This window comes from Diceros bicornis, chromosome 9 (genome assembly GCF_020826845.1).
Source record: "Diceros bicornis minor isolate mBicDic1 chromosome 9, mDicBic1.mat.cur, whole genome shotgun sequence".
NCBI lineage: Eukaryota > Metazoa > Chordata > Mammalia > Perissodactyla > Rhinocerotidae > Diceros > Diceros bicornis.
Window position 1 is genome coordinate 83,249,822 of NC_080748.1, and position 21,750 is coordinate 83,271,571.

The 21,750-nt window shown below is 39.0% G+C and overlaps 1 protein-coding gene across 1 annotated transcript in view; it reads left to right on the forward strand.

Moving 5' to 3' along the window:
• MYO16 (myosin XVI) overlaps positions 1-21,750 on the forward strand; it is a 463,175-nt gene that overhangs the window by 44,419 nt on the left and 397,006 nt on the right. The window contains exons 3-4 of the mRNA XM_058548472.1: positions 3,721-3,791; positions 15,856-15,999. Coding sequence (XP_058404455.1) covers positions 3,721-3,791; positions 15,856-15,999 — 215 coding nt within the window. The remainder of the gene's footprint in view (positions 1-3,720; positions 3,792-15,855; positions 16,000-21,750) is intronic.

Here is a 21,750-nt window from a genome sequence, read left to right on the forward strand (position 1 = left end):
AGGGCTGGATTTGTCCTGCTGGCCATGTTTGCTGACCCCTGGCTCTTACTCAGGAGTGTCAATGAAAATATCAACAAAATATCAAGGTCACAGTCACTAATTGTAACCATAGATTGGCTGTGGCTACAATAGTTCAGCAAAAATCGTCAAAAGAGACGATCATTTGGCTGTGTGGAATTTACAACAATGAATATTGTATATTTAATTATTATTTATAAGTTGTGGACTACACAGCCTCTATATCAGTAAAATGTATAATAAATTTATATATGCATGTCTGTCTATCCATCCATCTATCCATCCATCCAGCTAGACATCTATCCATCTAGACATCTAGATCCAGGTCTAGATCTCCATCTCCATCCATCCCTGGGCATTCACCAGCACCACTGAGGCCCACTCTGCTCCTGCAGAGATTACCCATCCATGTTCTCTACCTTATAAACTGGTCTCCCTGGACTTGATGGCCCCACCTTGGCTGTCAGTGCTACTGTAAACCCCTCCCTTTGCAGTGTGACTCCAATTCCCACTATATCCCAGGCTGGTTACTCCATTTTGTATGCTCAACAACAAAGCCATGCGCCTTCATTGCAGCAACCCCCCTGGACTAAGCCTGAACCTCCATTTAGAATTTAAGCAGAGAGTGGGAGCAAGAGACACCTTCAAGCCTTTGTGCTGCCCTCTCTTATTGTCTTAGTCAGCTCAGGCTGCTATAACAAATATATCATAGACTCACTTAAACAACAATTTGTTTCTCACAGTTCTGGAGGCTGGGAAGTCCAAGATCAAGGCACCAGCAGGTTGGGCTCTTGGTATTGATGTTCAGCTTCCTGGTTTACAAATGACCTTCTTCTTGTGTCCTCATGTGGCTGAGAGAGCAGACTCTGGTCTCTTCATCCCCTTGTTAGGGTGCTAATCCCATCATGGGGCTCCACTCTCAGTACCTCCCTCAATACTTCCTAATCACCTCCCAAAAGCCCTCCCCCCAAAATCATCACATTGAAGATTAGGCTTCAGCATAAGAATTTTAGGGGGACACATTCAGTCCATAGCACTTATCTAGTGAATCTTTTCCTCCCTTGCTTAAAATCCTATGGTCCTCCTCACTGGCCACAAAATGATGCCCAAATCCTGTAGTGTGATATACAATATCCTCCACGACACATATCTCCAAGCCATAACAATTTTCCAATTGTGAGGGACTGTTCACTTCCCCCATGCTCATCATTCTTCATTGCCTGTATGTTGTCCTCTTCACCACCTTTCCCTGCTTGATAAGTGACACACTCATCCTTCAAGTGAATATTGCTAAATTTCCATAGCTTATATTCTACACTTAAATTCAACATTTAATAATCAGAAGGTTTTGAGAAAATTTAGAATAAGCCTTAAGATATAGATCCTATGATATATTATTATAGGGTTTTATGACTTATAGTAACTATACTAATAGAAATAACTTAGTGATCCTCACCCAGTGCCAGGAGGCATGATAAGCATGCTACATGTGCTGTCTCATTTAATTCTCACAATACCCCATGATGTGATCCAACGATTGTCCACTATTTTGCTGACAGGAAACTGAGGCGCAGAGAAGTTCAGTGGCTTTCCCAGTGAATACAAGCCTCATATCCAAATCTATCTAACCCCAAGGTCAACGTTTCACTGGTTCATACTATGTGTAATTCACTACGGATGTGCATGGTGGATTGTATGTAAACATGTGATGGCATTTTACTAATGTTTGAACTAATACAATGTCATCTGCCTCACATTCTATTTGTAGGGAGATCACACTTGTGCAAGTGCTTTGCTAAAAAGACTATAAAGCACTGTGTTGATATTAGTTAATGCAAGATGAATAATTTCATTTGCTAAAAAAAGATGTTAGGGCAAAAGTCCTATTTATCTTCTGAGGAACCCATTGGTAAACATTTTTAATGGACTTTCTGATGTCTGGAATGACTTCTTAAAGTTAAGGGTAAAATGTATGTGAGGGAGCAAGAAGTGCCTTCATGTATTATATGCACGTACAGAGAGAAGAGGAGAAAGGGAGAGAGAGCGTCTGCACACCACGCAGCAGGATGGTTCTTAGAAACACAGTGAAGAGAAGAAAGACAAGGGCCTTACCTTCCTGGATTTTTCTCCTAATGGCAGAGAAGGAAGCCACTCAGCAAGCAAATGGATACACCACGTGATGTGAGGTTACAATTGATCCTGTAAGATCGCCACCTTTGAGAAGTTTTTTGTAACAAACCAGCGACTTTAGGAGAATCTAGGTTGTGAAAAGAATTAAATTCTTAATTGAAGAAAGAAATCATCAAGGGAAAGTCATTTGGTAAATGAATAGATGTGGACTTGCTTCTATTTAGGAACTGCTTTCTGGGAGAAGACTGGAATGCACAGGTGTAAGATCAAAGAAGCCAGGCCAAGTATTGCCATTGGTTGAGAGAACAGGAATGCGTCTGACTTCCCTGGGGAGAGAGATTTGGATAAGGGTTTCAGGAAAGGCCGTATGGAGGGCATACTGGGCTGGGTGTGGGCTGTCTCTGCTCACACTACGTTACTCCCATGTTGGAGGGGCTGATCTATCTCTCTCTTCGCACCCAGTGCACGCATCTTGGAAGAGACAGCCTGCCAGAGAGGAAACTGCAGGAGTAACCATATCTGCCAAGACCCGTGATGCCCTCTGTGATATGTAGTTAGAGTTTGGGAAGATGGTAACAGACTAGATACTGGGATGCATAAAAGATTTGCGTGTCATAGGAAAGAAGGTACATTCAGGTCACATTCCAGGTGATAGAGAAATTTAAAGGAAAGACAGTATGCTCAGGGAGATATGAGTTTGAATCTGAGCAATTTTGTACAGTTCTATGTTATAATGGAATAAAAAAGTAACTGTTGCTTTAGTTATATTTTTGTGGAATATACATTAGTGGCTTTTTATTAAAACTATGATACTGTTATTAACAGTGGAAACCACTGTAGCACTTTGGGGAATTAATGAGCCTCTCCATAAGGCTGATCTTAGAGCCCCCGTAGGAGTCAGAGAATGTAACGCCATCAGTCACCTAATGCCCGTGCCGTTCCATGTACTAACGAATTCACCTTCACTGTTCTAATGGAAACATAGGTCACCTTCCAACTGTGCATTTATTTTGATAATTGGCATATATTTTGATCTATTTGACATTACTGATTTAGATATAAATGGCTTTGCCTCATAGTGCTTTGTGAGATGGTGTAAGCACTGCCAAGGGGTAATTGCATGAATGGAAGTGTAACGTGCAAAGTGTAAACTTCTATTGTTTTAAACCAACGGGTCCTGATGAATTTAAAAAACAAAAATCAAGTGAACTAATGCCTAAATGAGCCTAGTGAAATAACTTCTTTCTTTTTATTTGTTTAATGTTTTGTTCTGTAAAGGATGTATAAACTAGGCACTTTGAAATAATAAACTATAAAAGTTTGTTCCCCTTTCCAAATAATTTGCACGGCTGTAATAGGTAAAGATATTGACAAACCGAGGAATGAGTTTCTTTGTGAAGAGAAACAGTGCCAGTCGCAGGTACATGAAATAAGGTCTGACAGCCATTAATGCATCTTCTTTGGCTTTCACAGCTGTTGGCGCTTTAGGTATTAATGAAATGCTACAACTTTGAGCTCGGGGTGTGGAAGGAGGATGTGCTGTAACTCCCTTCTCCTCTTGTACTCTTTCAGCTCTTCGACTCCTGAAGGAGGGGGCAGACCCACACACTCCCGTTTCCTCAGGAGGGTCCCTGCTCCATCTGGTAAGAACTGTGACAACCAGTGCAAGCCTAGGGTGATGCCAAGGAGATGGAGATTCAGTTATGGCCTCAAAACTCAGTAGCATAACGTGCATCTGACAGATGATGATCAGAACAATGATGTCTCTCAAATTAACAGGCTTGGATAATGATAAATTAATATTTATTAATTACTTGCATTATGGTTTGTAAATAATCTCTAGCAATTGGAGTTAGAATCTCTGACCCAAAGAAGCTGCTTTTGAAAATAAATAGTATTCAGCAAATAAGCAAGATAATATTGTATCAGTTACAGAGTCCCAGGCAATCATCCTTTCTTTTACTTCAGCAAGTGGTCTTTATTGCTCCAATGAACTTTTACTATACTCTGCTTGTGGCCTTGCTCATGTAAATGTGAATAAAACTTACCTACATTCTTTTGGAAACGAAACAGGGAATGATTAAGTAAATAAATAAATAACCACATAAATAAAGAAAATTATATTAGGTTCATGTGCAAGAAATTTTTGCTGGTTCAATTAAGGGCAAAAATTAAGTAAAAGGGAAATCGATAATGATTCAATTTAGTGATCTTTAGGACTAATTTAGAGATTAGAACTTGATTTTGAAAAATGCCAAAATTAACATAACATGAAAACCTAACTTAGAATTGTCTACCAAGATTTAAAAAATGTTGTATTCCTTCATGTTACAGCGAATGGGTTATGTTAAAGGAGGCTGTGCTTCAGTCAGACGGAAGCTCCCTAACCTGGCACAGGTTCTCAGCCTTGACTGCACACTGGAATCATCTGGGAGCTATAAAATACCTATACTTGCCTCCCAACCCGGGCCCCACTCCAGAGGTTGTCAGAGATTCTGACGATTTTTCTGAGATGTAGCTTGAACATTGGTGGGTTACAAAGCTCCCCAGGTGATTCTAATTTACAGCCAAGGCTGAGAACCACTGTGTCCAAGAGAAACGTGTGCCTACCAAAGGCTCAGGGTACCTGCGGTGCAGGCAGTCATAGTATGCACTCAGCAGAATAGAAAAGCAACTCGGAATGTTGATAGGAGACCTGTAGAAGAATGTAAGCCATTTATATCCAGCATTGACTGAGACGGAAAGAGAGATTTCTAGATTCCTTTTCCTTCTCTGGAGTGTTTTAGTTATGAAACCTCTCCATTTTATACTCAGATCATTGCATGATTTACATGATATTTTCAAGGGGCGGTGGCTTGGATCACTAGATCCTAGGTTTGATGGTGATAAGCAATCCTAGACTAGGGACCTGTGGCCAACAGCCTTCCATAGATAAAGATTCTCCTCTTAGCCAATATCACTGGTCTCTTTACCAGGAGGCCCAGTAATCAGCACGGTTGCAAGGAGACCAGCTCAGGGCCCCTGCCCTCTTTCTTGGGAGTGTCTACTCTTCCCTCTATGTCCCCAGTCAGAAGATGACAGGAGAGAAATAGAGCACATGCCAGCTGCTTTCACTTCTGTCACAGAGGCTCATTTTTCCCATCTGTGAAATGGGGATATTATCTGGACTATTGTATTCAAAATACATACTGTGATAAACCGTATATCAAAGTATGTACTGTGATGATCAAATAGATATGAAAATTACTTTTAAGCCATAAAGTGCCTTTGATAGGTTAGATAGTGATCAATATGTTGTATTATTTATGATGCAATTTCATATAAATTATATGATTTATATAAAATAACTTTTTGTTTTTTTTTAATATTCACAATAGCTCTGTGTGGTTAGGAATATGCCTATGTTGTTTTGCTAGTTAAGAAACTGGGAAATAGAAGGATTAAGTACTTCGGCCAGTTTGACATAGTAGTAGATGGTACTGGAGATTGAATTCTGCCTCTGACTATAGTTATACCATATTCTTTCCACGGTGTGTTCCCAGTGATTCCTACAAGGTGCTCATTTAAGTTTTCAGAGAACACGTCATCATTCCAATTTGACTAGTGGAAGACATACTTTTCTGGTGAACAAATCATGTCAATTCGTTGTTGATATTATGAGGAATGTATTATTACTGTGTGTGACTGTTTGACAGAGAGAGATTGAGAAAGAGAGAGCAAGAGAGAAAGACTGCCACTTCTTCATATTATATGTGCCATATATATCACCATTATATCTGCAATGCCTCGGGGAGTGCCTGGCACTTAGTAGATGCTCAGTAGATTAGTTGAGTATGTAAGTTAATGCAGTAACTACTTAATTAATGAATATCTGTTGCTGTGAGACACATTAGGGATGCAAAGATGCAAAACACGTTCTGTGCCCATATGGAGTTTAGTTTTCTGAAGGAGACAGGAAAATGAACCACCGATTAAAGCAGACATGGAAGAGGGATGAGAGGATGCTGGCGAAAGAGGAAAATAGCGAAACCACTCCTCACCTTTGGAGATCACTTCTGAAGCCTTTCCTGACCCTCCTGATCAGTTTTAATTACCCTTTTATCCAAGATCACATAACACATGATCCCTGCTTCTGCTATAGATGTTGTCATGATGGATTATAATTAGTGGATTATGTGCCTTTTCTCTCTGCTAGACTGAATTTTCACAAACTATGACTGTCTTAGATTCTTTATATTGTTAGCACGTGACGCATAGTAAATACTCAATACATCATAAATAAATGAATGAATGAATGGGCTATGAGGATAGAAGGATCTCTTTGGTTAATGAGAAGTTGGTTATTTTAGGCCCAGGTGACAGAGTATAAAGGTTCGGAAATGGTAGGGTCAGAATTAGAAAAGAAATGAGAAAATTAAAGTGATAGGGTAGATGGGAAACGCTTCATTAACTCTCCATCCAATGCAAATATACTGCCTTTTGATACTTTTAGCCATAGGTTGTGATACCAAGATGAAGGAGAAGATGAAACTGGAATACATACGAGAGAACGTGGTGACGGCTGAAGGAATGTGTGCTCAGTGCTGTCTCCTTTTTCTGGGTTTGCTGAGTAAATAAAAACAAATGAAAAATTGCAGCTTGCCAGAGAGACAAAATTACAGGGTTTCAAAATGCCTTAGGTACTGAAAAAGGCAATTTAGCCATCTAAAATGTCAAATCTGAGTAGGTCTGCTGTTTGCCCCACATTTTGAGCAGCCTGTGTTATGAAGCTGATGCTTTATCAGCACCAAAGCTCTAATTCTATATTCTCAGATTAACATCTTTGAGAAAACGATGGCATGTGTTTGTGTGGGGCATCGAGAATAAGCTATGGAAATTGTTGAGATTTCCCGGAGTTTTGGTTATTTAACTCAATTATTATTCGTTGAGTACCTGAATTTAGGTATAGATTTCTGTAGGACATTTCTCTTAGAAGTGCCATGAGAACTTTTATGTTGGTCATTGGTAATTCCCACTGTTTTACAGATAGATATTTGAGAAACAGATTTTAATATTTTTCATCACATAAAATCTTTAGTTTTATCATCTTTTTAATAAATTTTCAACAAATACATCTGAATTTGTTTACCTACCTTTAATTAAATAATTCATGTATCAAACATATGGCAGATGTCAGGTACTATTAGAGACAGAGGGGAAATAATGACAACAAATAATATCTGCACCCCAAGAATTTAGTCTCATGAGGGCAATATAGAGGAAAACTCATTAACTCTTTGGAAGAAATTATGGTATTTATGGAGTTGAAAACAGAATCACATATGTTTTGCCAAAATGCTGTCTTGGGTTTTATGTTATGACCTCTAATAAATGAACTATTGAGAAGGAGCTCCTGATGGTAACCAAACCCTCTTGAATGGAGTAGGAAATGCAAATTATTTTGATTCTATGCCATGACAGCAGCAGACCATAGCGAAACTTAAATGAACTAAAGTAGAAATAGGAAATACTTTTTCTTTTACCTGGTGAATTCTAGTTTTAACATGAAGACAATCATTTAAGCAGTGGAATTCCACGTAGCTGTTAAAGATATTGAGCTACAACAGCTATGCAAACGTGTCCAAGACATATTGGTAAATATCAAAAGCAGGTTAGAGAATAGTACATAGAGTACTATCAGATAGGGATGGATAGAGAGAGAGAAAGAGAGAGAGCGAGAGAGGGAGAAGGAGAAAGGATCTTTTTCAACAGCAGAGAAAATCTTGAAAACTAGACATGAAATTTTTAACAGTGACTCAAGTTGGGGAAAGGGGACAAGATCTTTTAATTTTTACTCTTTCCTTTTACAAATTGCTTGAACATTTTAAATACTAAGCATGTATGTTTCATATACTAAAAGAAATTAATACAAAAAGAGTTAAGACTATGTTTTTATTGGAAGCTTAAATTCTCAATGTTTTAATCACTTTCTTACTCTTACAGGAAAATCTCGTGCTCTGAATCGGGCTACTCTTTGGGCTTCCCTCAAGTCTCTCTGAAGTCTCGGGAGCTGGAAGAAGCCCAGATAATTAGTAATTTATACGGTAGTGGCAGTGCAACAGCTTCAAGTCTTTACAACGAAGCAGGAAAATATTACACTTTGAAAAGAGGCAGAATGTTAGGACTCTGGAGAAAATGTTTAAAGAAGTATCTTATTTTTAAAACTGCCTAGGTGTTAAAGAACAAGAAGAGTCGATATGCGGAAGTTGCCCACACTTTGCCCTGCCCACCACACCATAGGGTCTGGGCATCGACCGCGCGACTCCACCTTCCTTTGCTTTCCCAGAGTAGAAAGGGCAGAGGCTACAGGGGTACATTCTGGTGAGAAAATTAGTCATAGCAGAAGAAAATATGACCTCTGTAGGGGCTGTTTCTGGGAAGTTTCTTGGGGGCCTTGAAGTGGGGGGTGTCATACGGGATGGTGCAACAGGAAGTGGACAGGCGAGTGAAGGAACAATACCGAAGTGAATGGATGATGTCAGTGAGAGAGAGAGCTGGACCATTCTGATGTCTGAGGGTGAGAGACTGCAGGATGCTGCAAAGTGCTGGAAAGCAGGAAATTGAGTCGCCATGGACTGTAAACAATGACCCCTTTAACTTTTTAGAAGGATGTGATTTAATATTCAAATTCCTGACTAGGTTTTACTTTTTAAAATCCAGTATCTCTTTGGTCCATGAGAATCCTGGCATCCATAACTGGAAAGTCCAAGTCCAGGATTTTAGATCATTAGTATAGTATCCAGCTGAGTCTTAGATGAAAATCATAGCCTTGTTCTGCACTATGGGTGTGTTTTTATTATTGATACTCATGTGCATGACTTAGGAGGTAAAAAGGCAACAGAAGAGCAAGTTGTGAAGATCCTTGAAAAACCACCAGAAACTGAAGGGAGTGAGTTTTCCATTTTTGAGTAAATATACCACACAGAACTAACTGGTTCATTCAACATCAATTATAAAAAATTCGCTAGTGAAGTTACCAGTGAGATTTTTTTTTTGTCTCTACAACAATGGAAGAATTCAATTTATAAAGAATCAGAACACTTTCTTACAGGTGAAAGGTAGACAGGTGAGGAATTTTTTTTTTGTGAGGAAGATTAGCCCTGAGCTAACATCCAATGCCAGTCCTCCTCTTTTTGCCTAGGAAGATTGGCCCTGGGGTAACGTCTGTGCCCATCTTCCTCTACTTTATGTGAGATGCCACAACAGCATGGCTTGACAAGCTGTGTGTCAGTGCGTCCTGGGGATCCAAACCTGCGAACCCCAGGCCGCCGCAACAGAGCAGGCGCACTTGACTGTTGTACCACCAGGGCAGCCCCAGCAGGTGAGAAATTTTTCACAGAATTCTTAGAACTGTGTGCCTCTCCAAGAAGACTTTCAATCAACTAGCATGGAAACCACTGGTACAGAATCTTTCTGTGAGAAGTGGAGTGTTGTACCAAGGAAGGTTCTCCCTTAGAGCAGCGCGAAACTCATCCACTCAGAAGGGCCTTCCTTAAACAACTCTAATCATTTATTTGACTCCCTAGACGTGCCAGATTACATGTAATTCCACAATGGCTGTCTTCATCCCTCCTGGGTATTGTTCATGCTGTTTCCTACTTTGGGGTGCTGCCCTGAGATGGCCCCACAGCTCACTGGACTTGTCCATCTTAGCTTTCTTTTGACTGCGTCACCCCCTTGATTGTAGGTTGTTGATTTAGGGATGATATCTAGTTCATAATACCAATCCTCTGGCTTGGCACAGCACTGGGCACATGGTAGGTCCTCAGTGAATACTTAATTATTCATTGATTATGAATGTCTCAACCCCTGTCCCCCCAGTCTTTCAAGACTCAGCTCCTGTGTTCCCATACATAATTGTCCAATTCTTATCAGGCTGTTGGGTACCCTCTGCTGTGACTCCATAGAATGCTCTCTGCACCCTCAATCTCATTCAGCTGTACTGTCTCTTTCTCAAGGGTAGTTACTGTGTCATCGAGCTTTACATATACATTGCCAAGCACAGTGCCTGAAATATAGTGTTGCCTAATGAAATCTTGGCAATTCACAGTAAAGCAAACCAGCGCTACAGCTAAAGGAGCAGAGTTTACATTTACTTAAAAGATTAAGAGTTTTGTTAGGAGTTTAAAATTTCTGAATATGCGTCAGTGGTACATCTGAATCTCTTTAGTAATAACCTGACCTTTATAGTTAGAGTCTCCTTCAATTGGCTGGAAGCTATGGCTATTTGGAATGCAGGTCAGTATAACTATAATCCAAGAAATAATATCTATAATTCATCTCAGAGTATTCTGGGGAGTTTATCTATGATGAGGTAATCTGGAGTGCAAATATTTACCGGAGAGAAGATACATGAAAAGCAAAAATGATGAGGAGCATGTTCAAGATGACACTGTAATGAATATGATCTTTCAGTGTGGTATAGTGGCGGAGAAGTGGGAGTGGTTTTTCGCGGATCCAAGCACAGGCTGAAAAGGATGACCTGTGGGATTGGCATTGAAGACAAAGGACCATATGGAAGTTCCAGAGGGATGTCAGAAATTTTGAAATTGCAACAAATTTAAATTCATTTTGCTACTGATATAAATCTCTCTCTCTCCCTCTCTATCAGTCTCTGTGTCTGTTTCTCTCTGCGTCTGTCTCTCTGTCTCTCCTTTCTCTCTCTTGGTCTCAGTCTCTGTCTCTCTGTCTCTCTCTCTCTCTCACTGTCACTCTCTGGTTGTAGACAAGTTTTGAGAACCCATAAAAACAGGACTAGAAAATGGACAATGGCTAATCCAAATTGATCGTGTAAACCATCTTGCCTCCCCTCCTCCCCCAATTTTAAGAGAGTTCAGAGATGATTTTCTTTGTTGTTTGTTAGTGGAACTATGCTTGGCACAGGATGTCCACGCAGTAGATGATATCTAGAGCAAATTGGATCCTGTTCCAGTACCTCTTTGCTAGGCTCCTCTGCCCAATGGCTTTGTAATCAACACAGAGAGGTAAAAGGGAAGTTTGCACTGGAAATATATAAACACTGAGAAAACTCGTGGTATAGTAGATCTGACCCTAGTTTAAAAAAAAACTATCAAAAGATGACTTTCATGCATGAACCATGGAATTTGATGTGTGAACTCAATGTTCATAGAGCTTTTGATTTTCTGCGAGAGCGAGTTTCAGTGTTGTTCAGGACATGCTCTTTAGCCAACCAGAAGAACTAAAAACCATAAAATACCTCTTATGACAAGATATAGGGAAAAGACAACACATTTTAAGTTAAAAATTCTCTTTGTCATTTGGTTTCTATGGCTTTCAGAGTCTTTTCAACTGCATCAATAATGCACATTGTATTGGGTTTATACATTGAGAAATATCACCTTTGTTTAGAAACAATTAAAAATGAGTGAAAGAATGCATTACCAGAGAAGCTGTGAACTGCTGAGTTAGTGTTGAAAGTGTTAGTTGTCACTTTCTAATCCTAGTCCCTTCCATGAACAGTCTTGTAGGAAGGAGCTATTCATCACGTTGCTCTCTAAGTATGTTTAAGGAGGCAAACTGAAATATTTTGGTGATAGATCAGGATATTAGAATTTAGTATTTCAAAGTGCAGCCAATCTTGGTGATGGCAAGCTGGGGGGAGTGGGTGACTAAAGTCAAACGTAGGCTAAGATTACTGGAGTACTGCAGGGGAGATATTTTAAGCTCTCACATAGGGTGAGTAACCCAATGTTGTTGATGCCTCGTCTGTTGATGGTGCTCAGGTTGGAGTGAAGGCTGTGATCATGGTCCCTAAGGCTTTGATGAAAGAGGACAGTGACCAGGTTTGGAGAAGAGAGTAGAACATAAGGTAGAGTGAATCTTAGAAAGAAGGACATTGAGGTGAATGTGCAGTGATTCTAGAAGAATCAAGAGTAAGCTCAGAAAACAGCCAAGCTTTTTCAGGGTCTGATGGGAGAACAATTTTATCTACACTGGGGAAGGCTTCAGGAAAGATGGTGTTTCCAGGGAGACAGATTTCCATTTAGGTTCTCTGGACATTTCCAGATAAGGAGAGTTTATTTGAAATGGACTGGGTCCCAGAGGTTCGGTGGAAGGAAGAGTAATGTGTGGGCATGAGGGAACCTGGAAGGCAGGTTGATTAGGGGCCTGGCAATTCAGGGCAGGCTTCCTGGGCGTGTGGCTCCTGCAGTCACACAGGGCTGTGTGCTTAGAAGGGCCCATGTTTGGTGTCATGCTCTGCTGTCACCATCTTGAAATTCTTAACAATTTTTGAATAAGGGGCCCCGTATTTTCATTTTGTACTGGGTCCCACAAATGATATAGCTAGTCCCACTTGGCCCTTTGAGAGGTAGAGGATGGTGACATGAAGAGCTGAGAGATTTGGCTCCAGTCTTCAGGCGGAGACAACTGGTGTTGTCAGAGTTCTGTTGAGGGTGACAAAGTGGGAGTTCAGCCATTTTTCTGATGCTATAAAGTGTCACCAGAAATTGGATACAGTCATAAAGAACAACCTGATTTGGGAGGTGGATTTGCTAGCTTGAAGAAAATTCTTTCCGGGAAAGTTAGGTTTACTGTCTAACCATAATATTGTAAGAGCTTTGTAACAGGAATGTTCAGCCATCATAATCTTTTCAGACAAGTGAGATTAGAAGGTCTTTATTGCTGTCAAATTATTATTCATAATCTTCTGAAATGTGAATCTAAAAATTACATCACTTGAGAGGGACTGATATCACTTTCAACATTGTGTCTAATTAACTCTTTTTTGGTAAAAGACCCTGAAAAGCCAAACTCTACGTAGCTTTGAATTGTAAATGTTGATTCCTGACGTGCGGGTTGAGGATATCTCCATAGGCACAGAAGAGGAGGTCACATCCTTGTTGATTATGCAGTGAGCTATCAAAAAGATACAGAGAGTGCAATAAGAATTACTCATGTATGAATTTTCTAAAACAAATTGGATCCAGGCCCCAGATTCTAAAACGGATTTATTGAGCTTTCACACTCTGGTTCTTACCTTATCAGTCATTGTGCCCAAACCTGCAGAGACTGTGAGTAGGGTCAGAGTTCATACCCTCGGGCCCTGATGGTAGGGACCCTTTGTTATGGTTACACTGACTTGAAACGTGAGATGCACAAAGATTTTAGTTCAAAACTGAAATTAATCCCTCAAACTTCATGTTAGCCATTGTCCCAAGTGCTTCCCTGCATCCCTATACTGAAGCCTGCTCACACGTTCCTCCATATGGAACTCACACCATGACTTTGCGTTGTAATTATTGTACATTCTTGAGACTCTCTGGGAATGGAGAAAGATATGAATATTCTTCAATGGCTATGTTAGGATTGTGAACCACAATTCATATATCTTGTTTTTGGTGAAGTATCAGGTCAAATCTTTTGCTTAATTTTTAAAATTGGGTTGCCTTCTAATTACTAATTTTAAAGATAATTAAATAATAAGAAAACATGCATTTATCCATGTGGTTCCAATTTCCATCCTATCGATCTGTTCGGTTATTAGTCTGTTTGAAGTTTTCTCACAGTACACTAATGCTCTGTTCATTTATTTAAAGTCATTTTTCTCTCTCTGTTTCATTTTATGTGATTTATATCACTGTGTTCAAGTTCACTAACCTTGTCTTCTCCAATGTCTAGTCTGTTGATAATCCCACCCATTAGCATGTTTTTCATCTCAGCTGCTGTAGTTCTCATCTCTAGAAGTTAAATTTGAGCCTTTTTAATATCTTCCATTTCTCTGCTTACTATGTTCAATAGTTCCCCTAGCTTTTTGAACATATGGAGTATAGTTATAATATATAATACAACAATTTCAATACCCAGATTCTCATTCTAACAGGTGTATCACTTCTGAGTTGGTTTCCACTGATCATTTTTTCTTTTCATTGAGGGTCCTATTTTTCTGCTTTTTTTGTATATCTGGTAATTTTTGTCTTGGATGCTAGATATAGTAAATTTTGCCTTTTTGGGTAATGAATATTTTTGTATTTCTATAAATAATCTTGAACTCTGTTTTGGGGGCAGATCCTTTCTGAACTTAAATTTAATATTTTTTAGGTGGGAACAGAGCAACATTTAGTTTAGGGCTAAAGTGTCCCCACCATGGAGACAAAACATGTCTGGTACTCTACCCAATGCCCCATCAGTTATGAGGTTTTCAGTCTGGCTGGTGGAAATAGGCACTATTTCTGGCAATTTATGAGCTCTGAGTTCTCTTCCTTTTCAGGGGGTTCTTTCCCTGGCCTTCCGTGGTGTCCTAGAATGTATGTGCTGATCATGACTCAGCTGGGTACTGGAGGGGGCCTTCCGCAGGTGTTTGAATTCTCTCTCTGTGCAGCTGTGTGCTCTCTGCTGCTCTGCCCTGTGCCTTCTAGTCAACCTGGTCCCTCTGGACTTCCAGTTCGGTCTGCTCTTGAGTGGCCCTAGTTGCCTGGGATTGTCCTTCCTGTGCTGCAGCTTGGGAACGGCCCCCATGCAGTAAGCTGGGGCCACAGAACAGTGGGGCTGCTGGTTTTCTTCCCACTTCTCAGAGGTCGTTATTTTGTCTATGGGTTTTGTTTTTGTTTTAGTTGATTCAGGCTGGAATGTAAATCTGGTCCCTGTTACTGAAAAGTGGAAGTCCTCTAATGATTTGTTTTTAATTATACTATCCAATGAATACGTGGATAAATAAATTGATATGAAAGTACCTCTGGCGGTAGTATTGATTGGTACTTCTTTTTGGGAGGGAAATTGGTTCTATGCATTCAAATCCTATAAAAAGCATATATCTTTCAACACAGAAATTTCACTGGTAGACATTTGACCTATAATAGGTCTTTTTTTTTTTCCACTGATTTTACTAATTGCACTTAACATTAATGTAGCCTATAGATATAAATATGAAAATGACTTATACAAGGACTAATTTGTAAGACCCAGTGCAAAATGAGTATGTGGGACTCCAAAAATTATTAAAAATTCAAGATGGTGACAGCAGAGCATTAAGCCAAATTCAAGACCCTTCTAAGCACAACTTTATAGATCGTACACCCATGGAGCCAGCCCTGACTTATACATATACTATTTTTATGAGTCTTAACTATAAATAGTAAATAAAAATAAGAACAAAATAAGCTCCTGGAGAGTTTGATTTTGTGGATTATGAAATATCTATAAAATACAATATTATGCAATCATTAAAACTTATGTTAGAAGATTCCTTAGTTACCACAGTTAACTTTCACAGGATGGCATGTTGTGGAATTCCTGGTTGTCTTATGCAGTTAGTGTGAAGGCTACATATGAGAATGATGATATATGAGTTTGGAAAGACTGTGAAGGGTCTTGTCTGTTAGATGCAATAAAATGGTGAAACTTTATTCTTTTGCAATTGACAAGCTATGCATGTTTTAAAGCTGTAGGATCATATGATCAAATATGTATTTTAGAAAGATAATTCTGATAAGTAGTTCAAGATTTTCTTAATCCTATCCACAAATAGAGAAGATTCTTCCCTAGGCCCCTTCACTTGTAGGTTAGTTGGGGAGCATGAATGCATTCTTTCCCAGTTTAGCTCTGCCTCTCAACTTCCAAAATTGCCATTGAAGTTTTCTATCCATGGAAATTTGGAATAAACTTTATCATAGTTTGTTATGATAGTATATTTCCTTTTTTTTCTTTCAGTGTGCTCGGTATGATAATGCCTTCATTGCAGAGATCCTGATTGACAGAGGGGTCAATGTCAACCACCAGGATGAAGACTTTTGGACGCCAATGCACATTGCCTGTGCGTGTGATAACCCTGATATTGTCCTGCTGCTTGTGCTAGTAAGTAAAGCAATTCAGTTTATTACCATTTGAAGATTTGGTGGCATATAAAAGGCTACATGTTTAACTAATGATATTTCACAATATGTAATGCTTTGGTTGAGAAAAAATGTGTATATATGTCATCACTTATTCGCCTGGAATTATAAGATAATTAGAGACTAAAGTTGTGAGTCACATAGTCCATAAAACTAATTGTGTAGATATCATACCAATCTCTACTCCTCTTGCCTTTTTCTTGGAAATTACAGGCCTCAATACTGCGCAAGTCAGTCCTAACTAAAATGATTTGATAATTGCTGTTTCTTTCAATTCATTCTTTAATTTTTAGGCAACTAGGCATACAATAATGAGGAGATATAGCTTATATTAAATCTTCTTCTCTTGTTTACATCTGATAAAGAAGTGTCTACAACATTGCGTACATGAAAATGAAAACTTTAAGTATAAAAATCATTCGAGTTATTTGTTGCTCTTGTTTTCAGTTATAGCTTAGGCCCTGACGTTGAGCCTCACACTGTATTTTAATTATTTTGGGATTGGTATTTTTTTTCTGGTGAGTTTATTTCTAACAAAGATTTTAAGAAATTATTCAGGATCTTTTAGAAAACATACTGGAATATAAGAGTAAGAATGAATGATTTGCTTTTTTTCCTTTGTTAGTAAAAGTAATCTAATTCCTTAATGATTCTCTATGATGTGCCTGGGTTTTCACATTCATTATGTCATGTTAAGATCTCATAGTTTTACACACAAGCAAATTGGTGCTCAAAGATATTAAGCAACTTGCCATAGGCCAAAAAACAAGCTGTAGATTTGAACTCAAGATCATTGTCCAAAGTCTGTCCTTTCTCCATGGGCCATGCTGTCTGTCTTAGTTTCCTGTGCCTGCTATAACAAATTACCATGTACTTGATGGCTGAATACAAGCCAAATTTATTATCTCACAGTGCTGGAGGCCAGAATCCTGAAATCAAGGTGTTGGCAGGGCCCTGCTCCCTCTGTCGGCCCTAAGGAAGAGTCCTTCCTTGGCTTCTCCAGCTTCTTGGGACCCCTGCAATCCTTGGCGTTTCTTGGTTATAAGTGTGTCACTCCAGTCTCTGCCTCCATCACACATTACCTCCTCTCCTGAGTCACTGTGTCCAAATAGCCCTCTGTTTTTTTTTTCTTTTTATAAAGACACTAGTCATTGGATTTAAGGCCCATCTTAATGCAGTATGACCTCATCTTACCTTGATTTGCAAAGACCTTGTTTTCATACAAGATCATTCACAGATATTAGGGGTTAGGACTTGAAGATGTCTTTTTAGGAGATGCAATGAATCTCACTACATTGCCTTCTTCCCCCCTTTTAAAATCATAAGCAGAAACATTTTAGGATGCAAGACTGTAAATTGAGACTTCCTTAATCTTGTAAGAGGTTTAATTTGGTCTAGTTTTCTCTGATTTGTCCCTCAAGAATATGTATACTTATTTATTTTTACAGTAGAGATACATATCACTGGAAATGTGTTTCTTTCAAATTCTGGTAGACGGTGGCTATGTTAAATTAATAAGGAAAGACAAAGGAAATAAAGATTATTTAGCTTGAAATAGAAACATTCAGAGAGCTAATACTCTACAGGAAAAGACATGGAAAGTTACTTAACTCATTTATAAGAACAAATCTTCATTTCATAGATATTGAGCCGAAGTGGAACTAAACTGACAATTCAGCATAATGGCTATGGGATTCGCTTAATATTAAAAGAAAATATGAAACACATCACAGAAGGAAACTGAACGACCTTTGAGTGATACTGTAAAATCATCAACTTTGAACTCTTTAGAATTCTCAGAACTCATAGAACAAGAAAGGGCTTGGTCCATAGTAGTTGTCTGATATGCAATTTGATAGTTCAACACCTGGATGACGTGGGTGAAGTTGCTGCTTTAATTAAGTGAGAATAGGATAGAAAAGTTAGATTCATAGCTTTTGTGGTTTTCCTGTGTTCTGATTTATTTTTTTCTGAATATTGGTTGAGAATTCAGTAAAGTTACTGAACTCTTCAAGGTCCATCTGCATTTATTTTCTCCAAAATATGTAATTAATTATGATTAATTACATTGAGGCTTTGCCAAAATTTGTGGCTGTTAGTGCCATCGGGTGGACTCTGACTCCTAGCGACCCTGTGGACAGCAAAGCAGAACCGTGCTTTTTTGCACCATCCTCTCACCTTCAGGTGGAGTATCAGACAATGCTCCACTGCTATTCACAATGTTTTCATGGCCAATTATTTTTTAAACTGGGTGACCATGTCCTCCTTCTTAGTCTGCCTTAGTCTGGAAGCTCCACTGAAACCTGTCCACCATGCGTGACCCTGCTGGTATTTGAAATCCTGGTGACATAGCTTTTAGCATCACAGCAACACACAGCTGCCACAGTGTGACAACTGAGAGAGGGGTGGTGTGGTTCCCTGCTCAGAAAACAAACCTGGGCCACGGTGGTGAGAGTGCCGAATCTCAACCACTAGACCACCAGGGCTGGCTTTGCCAAAATAGGCTCTCTATTTTTGTTTCTTGTATGCAAAATGGCTTATTTATTCTCAGGAACCAATATTCATGTGGCTGTGCTTCAAATTTTAAAATCCTTGTTCCATTTCCTCAGTGCAAATTGCTGGATGAAGACTTCACCTTCTTGAGTTTAGACATGGTCTGTCAGCTCTGAGTTCCGCTGCCAGCCATGATTTCCTTCCTTCATCCTATAATGTCTCAGTTTCTTCTTTCTGATGGAACAGGGCAGGAGGATCTACCTTCTTTGTAGAGGCTGCACTGAGTTCTGATCTAGGCATCTCCTATGACACTTACAATCAAATATTGAAAGGTCGTCCCGGAGAAGAGCTCAGTACATAGCAAGGTAGTGATTTCAAGGTGCAGTAGCTATAACTACATGCAAATGACTCCCCTTCAGTATATAGACACTGTTATCACAGATAGCATAAATATCAGAGATATCCTTGATGAACTAGAAGTGGCAAACCACCTGGACCCCCTGAGGACAAGAATGAGGCATGTTTATAACCAGAGCTAGGATTAGAGCAGACTACAAGGACCAGTGCATTAGGTGTCAATTGACAATTTTAATTATCAAAATGAATTAGATATGTAGTTGTAAACTACTTGGGTCTTCCCTGTGATTTTTTGAATACCTGAGGAAACATACTTGAGCCTTGTTCCTGTTGAGGTTAAACAGTGTCTTGCAAAGGAAATCAATAAGCACTGGCACCAATCTCATTCCCCAGAAAAAATGCCTAGAAAAAGAATAACAATTTAAAGTAGTACTAAATTGTGTTACTGACTAGGGACACCTTCTCGTCATTATCAGACTTAATGATAGCTCCATTATGATGAAGTGAGTTCTCTACACTCTTTTTTTTTGTGCTTTCATTTTATCCCCCTATTCTTTGATAGTTTCCCCACTTGCTGCTGGGATCGTCAACACATTACCTGTGTTCCTTGATCTTTTACCTCATGTATGTTGTGCTTATCTAAATAATAATTTACTTTTACCTTTGTTTTCATCTCATACAATTTCTGAACTCTTATTTGTTCCCATGGAAATAACTCAATTGTAGTAATGGCCAGTTACCTTTATAATAAACATCTCTTCTGCCTGGAACAATTTGGTTTATATTCAATAATTCTTTTCGTCGCGAACATCAGTGGTGTTCATCAGGGGACACCAGATTAGGCACACACTTAATAATTAGCTTCCAGCAAGTCACAGAAGTGGCTAGCTGGTGCATACATGGCTATTTGTTAAAATGGCTCCAACACTTTATAGACACTCAGTGTATACTTGGTGGAAGCATAGATAAACAAATGAGTGAAGGAATGGCAGGGAAATTTTTGGAAGTCAGCCTGAATTTAATATCACCACTATTAACTCATTTTATATCTAATAAAAACTGTCTTATAGTCACATTCATCTTTTTACAGATTCTAGAATTCCTCATCCTACTCATTCTGTACTTTTACTTAGAAAAAGTGCTGCTTCAGCACAGAAATGGTCTCAATGTCTGGTGATGTTGCTTTTCTTTACCAGACAGAATTGAGAAATAGAAACTGATGTTATTTCATGTATGAACATAGACTTAAATCTATAATTTTCAAATTATTAACATTTTCTTGGTTCTGTAGTGCCCTTTTAATCACATGATGGAATAATCTGACCACATATACAAAGTGATATATCTGCTAGTTACTGTTATTCAGTGACCTTCATTTACTGATCACCATTTTCATTCATTTAACTAATATTTATTGATCACTACATATTTTTAACAGAATTCCTGCTCTCAAGGAAACTACCTTTTCTTCATTAATTCATTCAGGAAATGTTTATTGAGTGACTACTATGTTCTAGGTGCTACACAGTGAAAAAAGGACATTTTACATTATAGAATAATGGCAAAAACAAGCAGAAGCAAGCGATGGAACTGTACCACTGAGAAGTTTGATCAATGGATTAAGCAAGTCTGAGTAGCCTCATTACCAACATGTTATATCCAACCCATCATTCATCCACAGAAAGATTTTACTTTTAAATAAATGTTGATGAAATATATTGTTATAAGAATTGTAATTACTATAGAAATATGTCCCTACCAACAATCTCAAAAGAGAGATTTATTTTACTTCCAGAATTAAATGCCATTGTATTTAGTTTAGTGCTGCATGTTAAATATTCTTTCCATTTTCCAAAGCTTATTGATGAGTAAGAGAGACTGTGGATGTTCATTCATTCCATAAATATTTGAGTGCCTTATGTTCTGGACTAAGATGGTCAGCAGTGAACAAAAGAAACAAAAATCTCTGCCTCTTGGAGCTTACATTCTCCTGAGGAGAAGCAGGAAAAAACAAATACGTTAATGAGTAAAATATCTAGTAAGTCAACTAAAGAGAATTGTTGGAGGGGACAAGAAGAAAGGTAGAGAGTAAGGAATGACCTCATGGACAAGGTGACCATTGAGCCATGATCCTGGTGGAAATGTGGGTGCAACATTGCTGGGCAGACAGGATGGCAAGTGCAAAGCTCTGTGGCAGCGTCCTGTGTGTGAGGAACAACAAGGAAGCCAGTGCAGCTCCATGGAGGGGATGAGGGCAGGGCAGGAAATGAAGTCAGAGAGTGAGGGGAGCTAACCACGCCCATTGCAAGCACGTTAGCATCTACTTTACCCCAGGTGGTCGGGGAGCCTTTGAAGGGTTTTGAATGGAGGAGTGACATGATCTGACTTCCCTTTAAGAAGATCACTCTGGCTGCTGGTTGCAAATAGGCAAGGGGGGGGGGGTGCGTGTACAGGGAACACTCTCAGGAAGCTGTTGCCACCACCAAGGCTAGACAAGGTGGAGGCTGCGGGATGTGGCTGACATGTGGATGTTTTGAAAGTTGAGTTGTCAGTATTTGGTGTGGGATTGGATTTAGGGCTTGAGAGAAAGAACAGAAGTCATGGATGACTTCTACTTTTATGGCCTGAGAACTGGAGGGTTGGAATTTGTGTTTGCTTAGATGAAGAAGAAGGTTAGAATATGTGACAGGCATGGGGTTGAGTTTAAAAATAACAAAAAAATATGTTTGAATCACATTTTTCAAGTTCTTCAGGAAATCATTATCTATAAAAAAATTCATTGATTTGCAAGATATTTATTGTGAGTTTATGTTAAGTAGAGATGTGTGAGTGTGTTGCCATCATATACTGAACAGCATTTGAA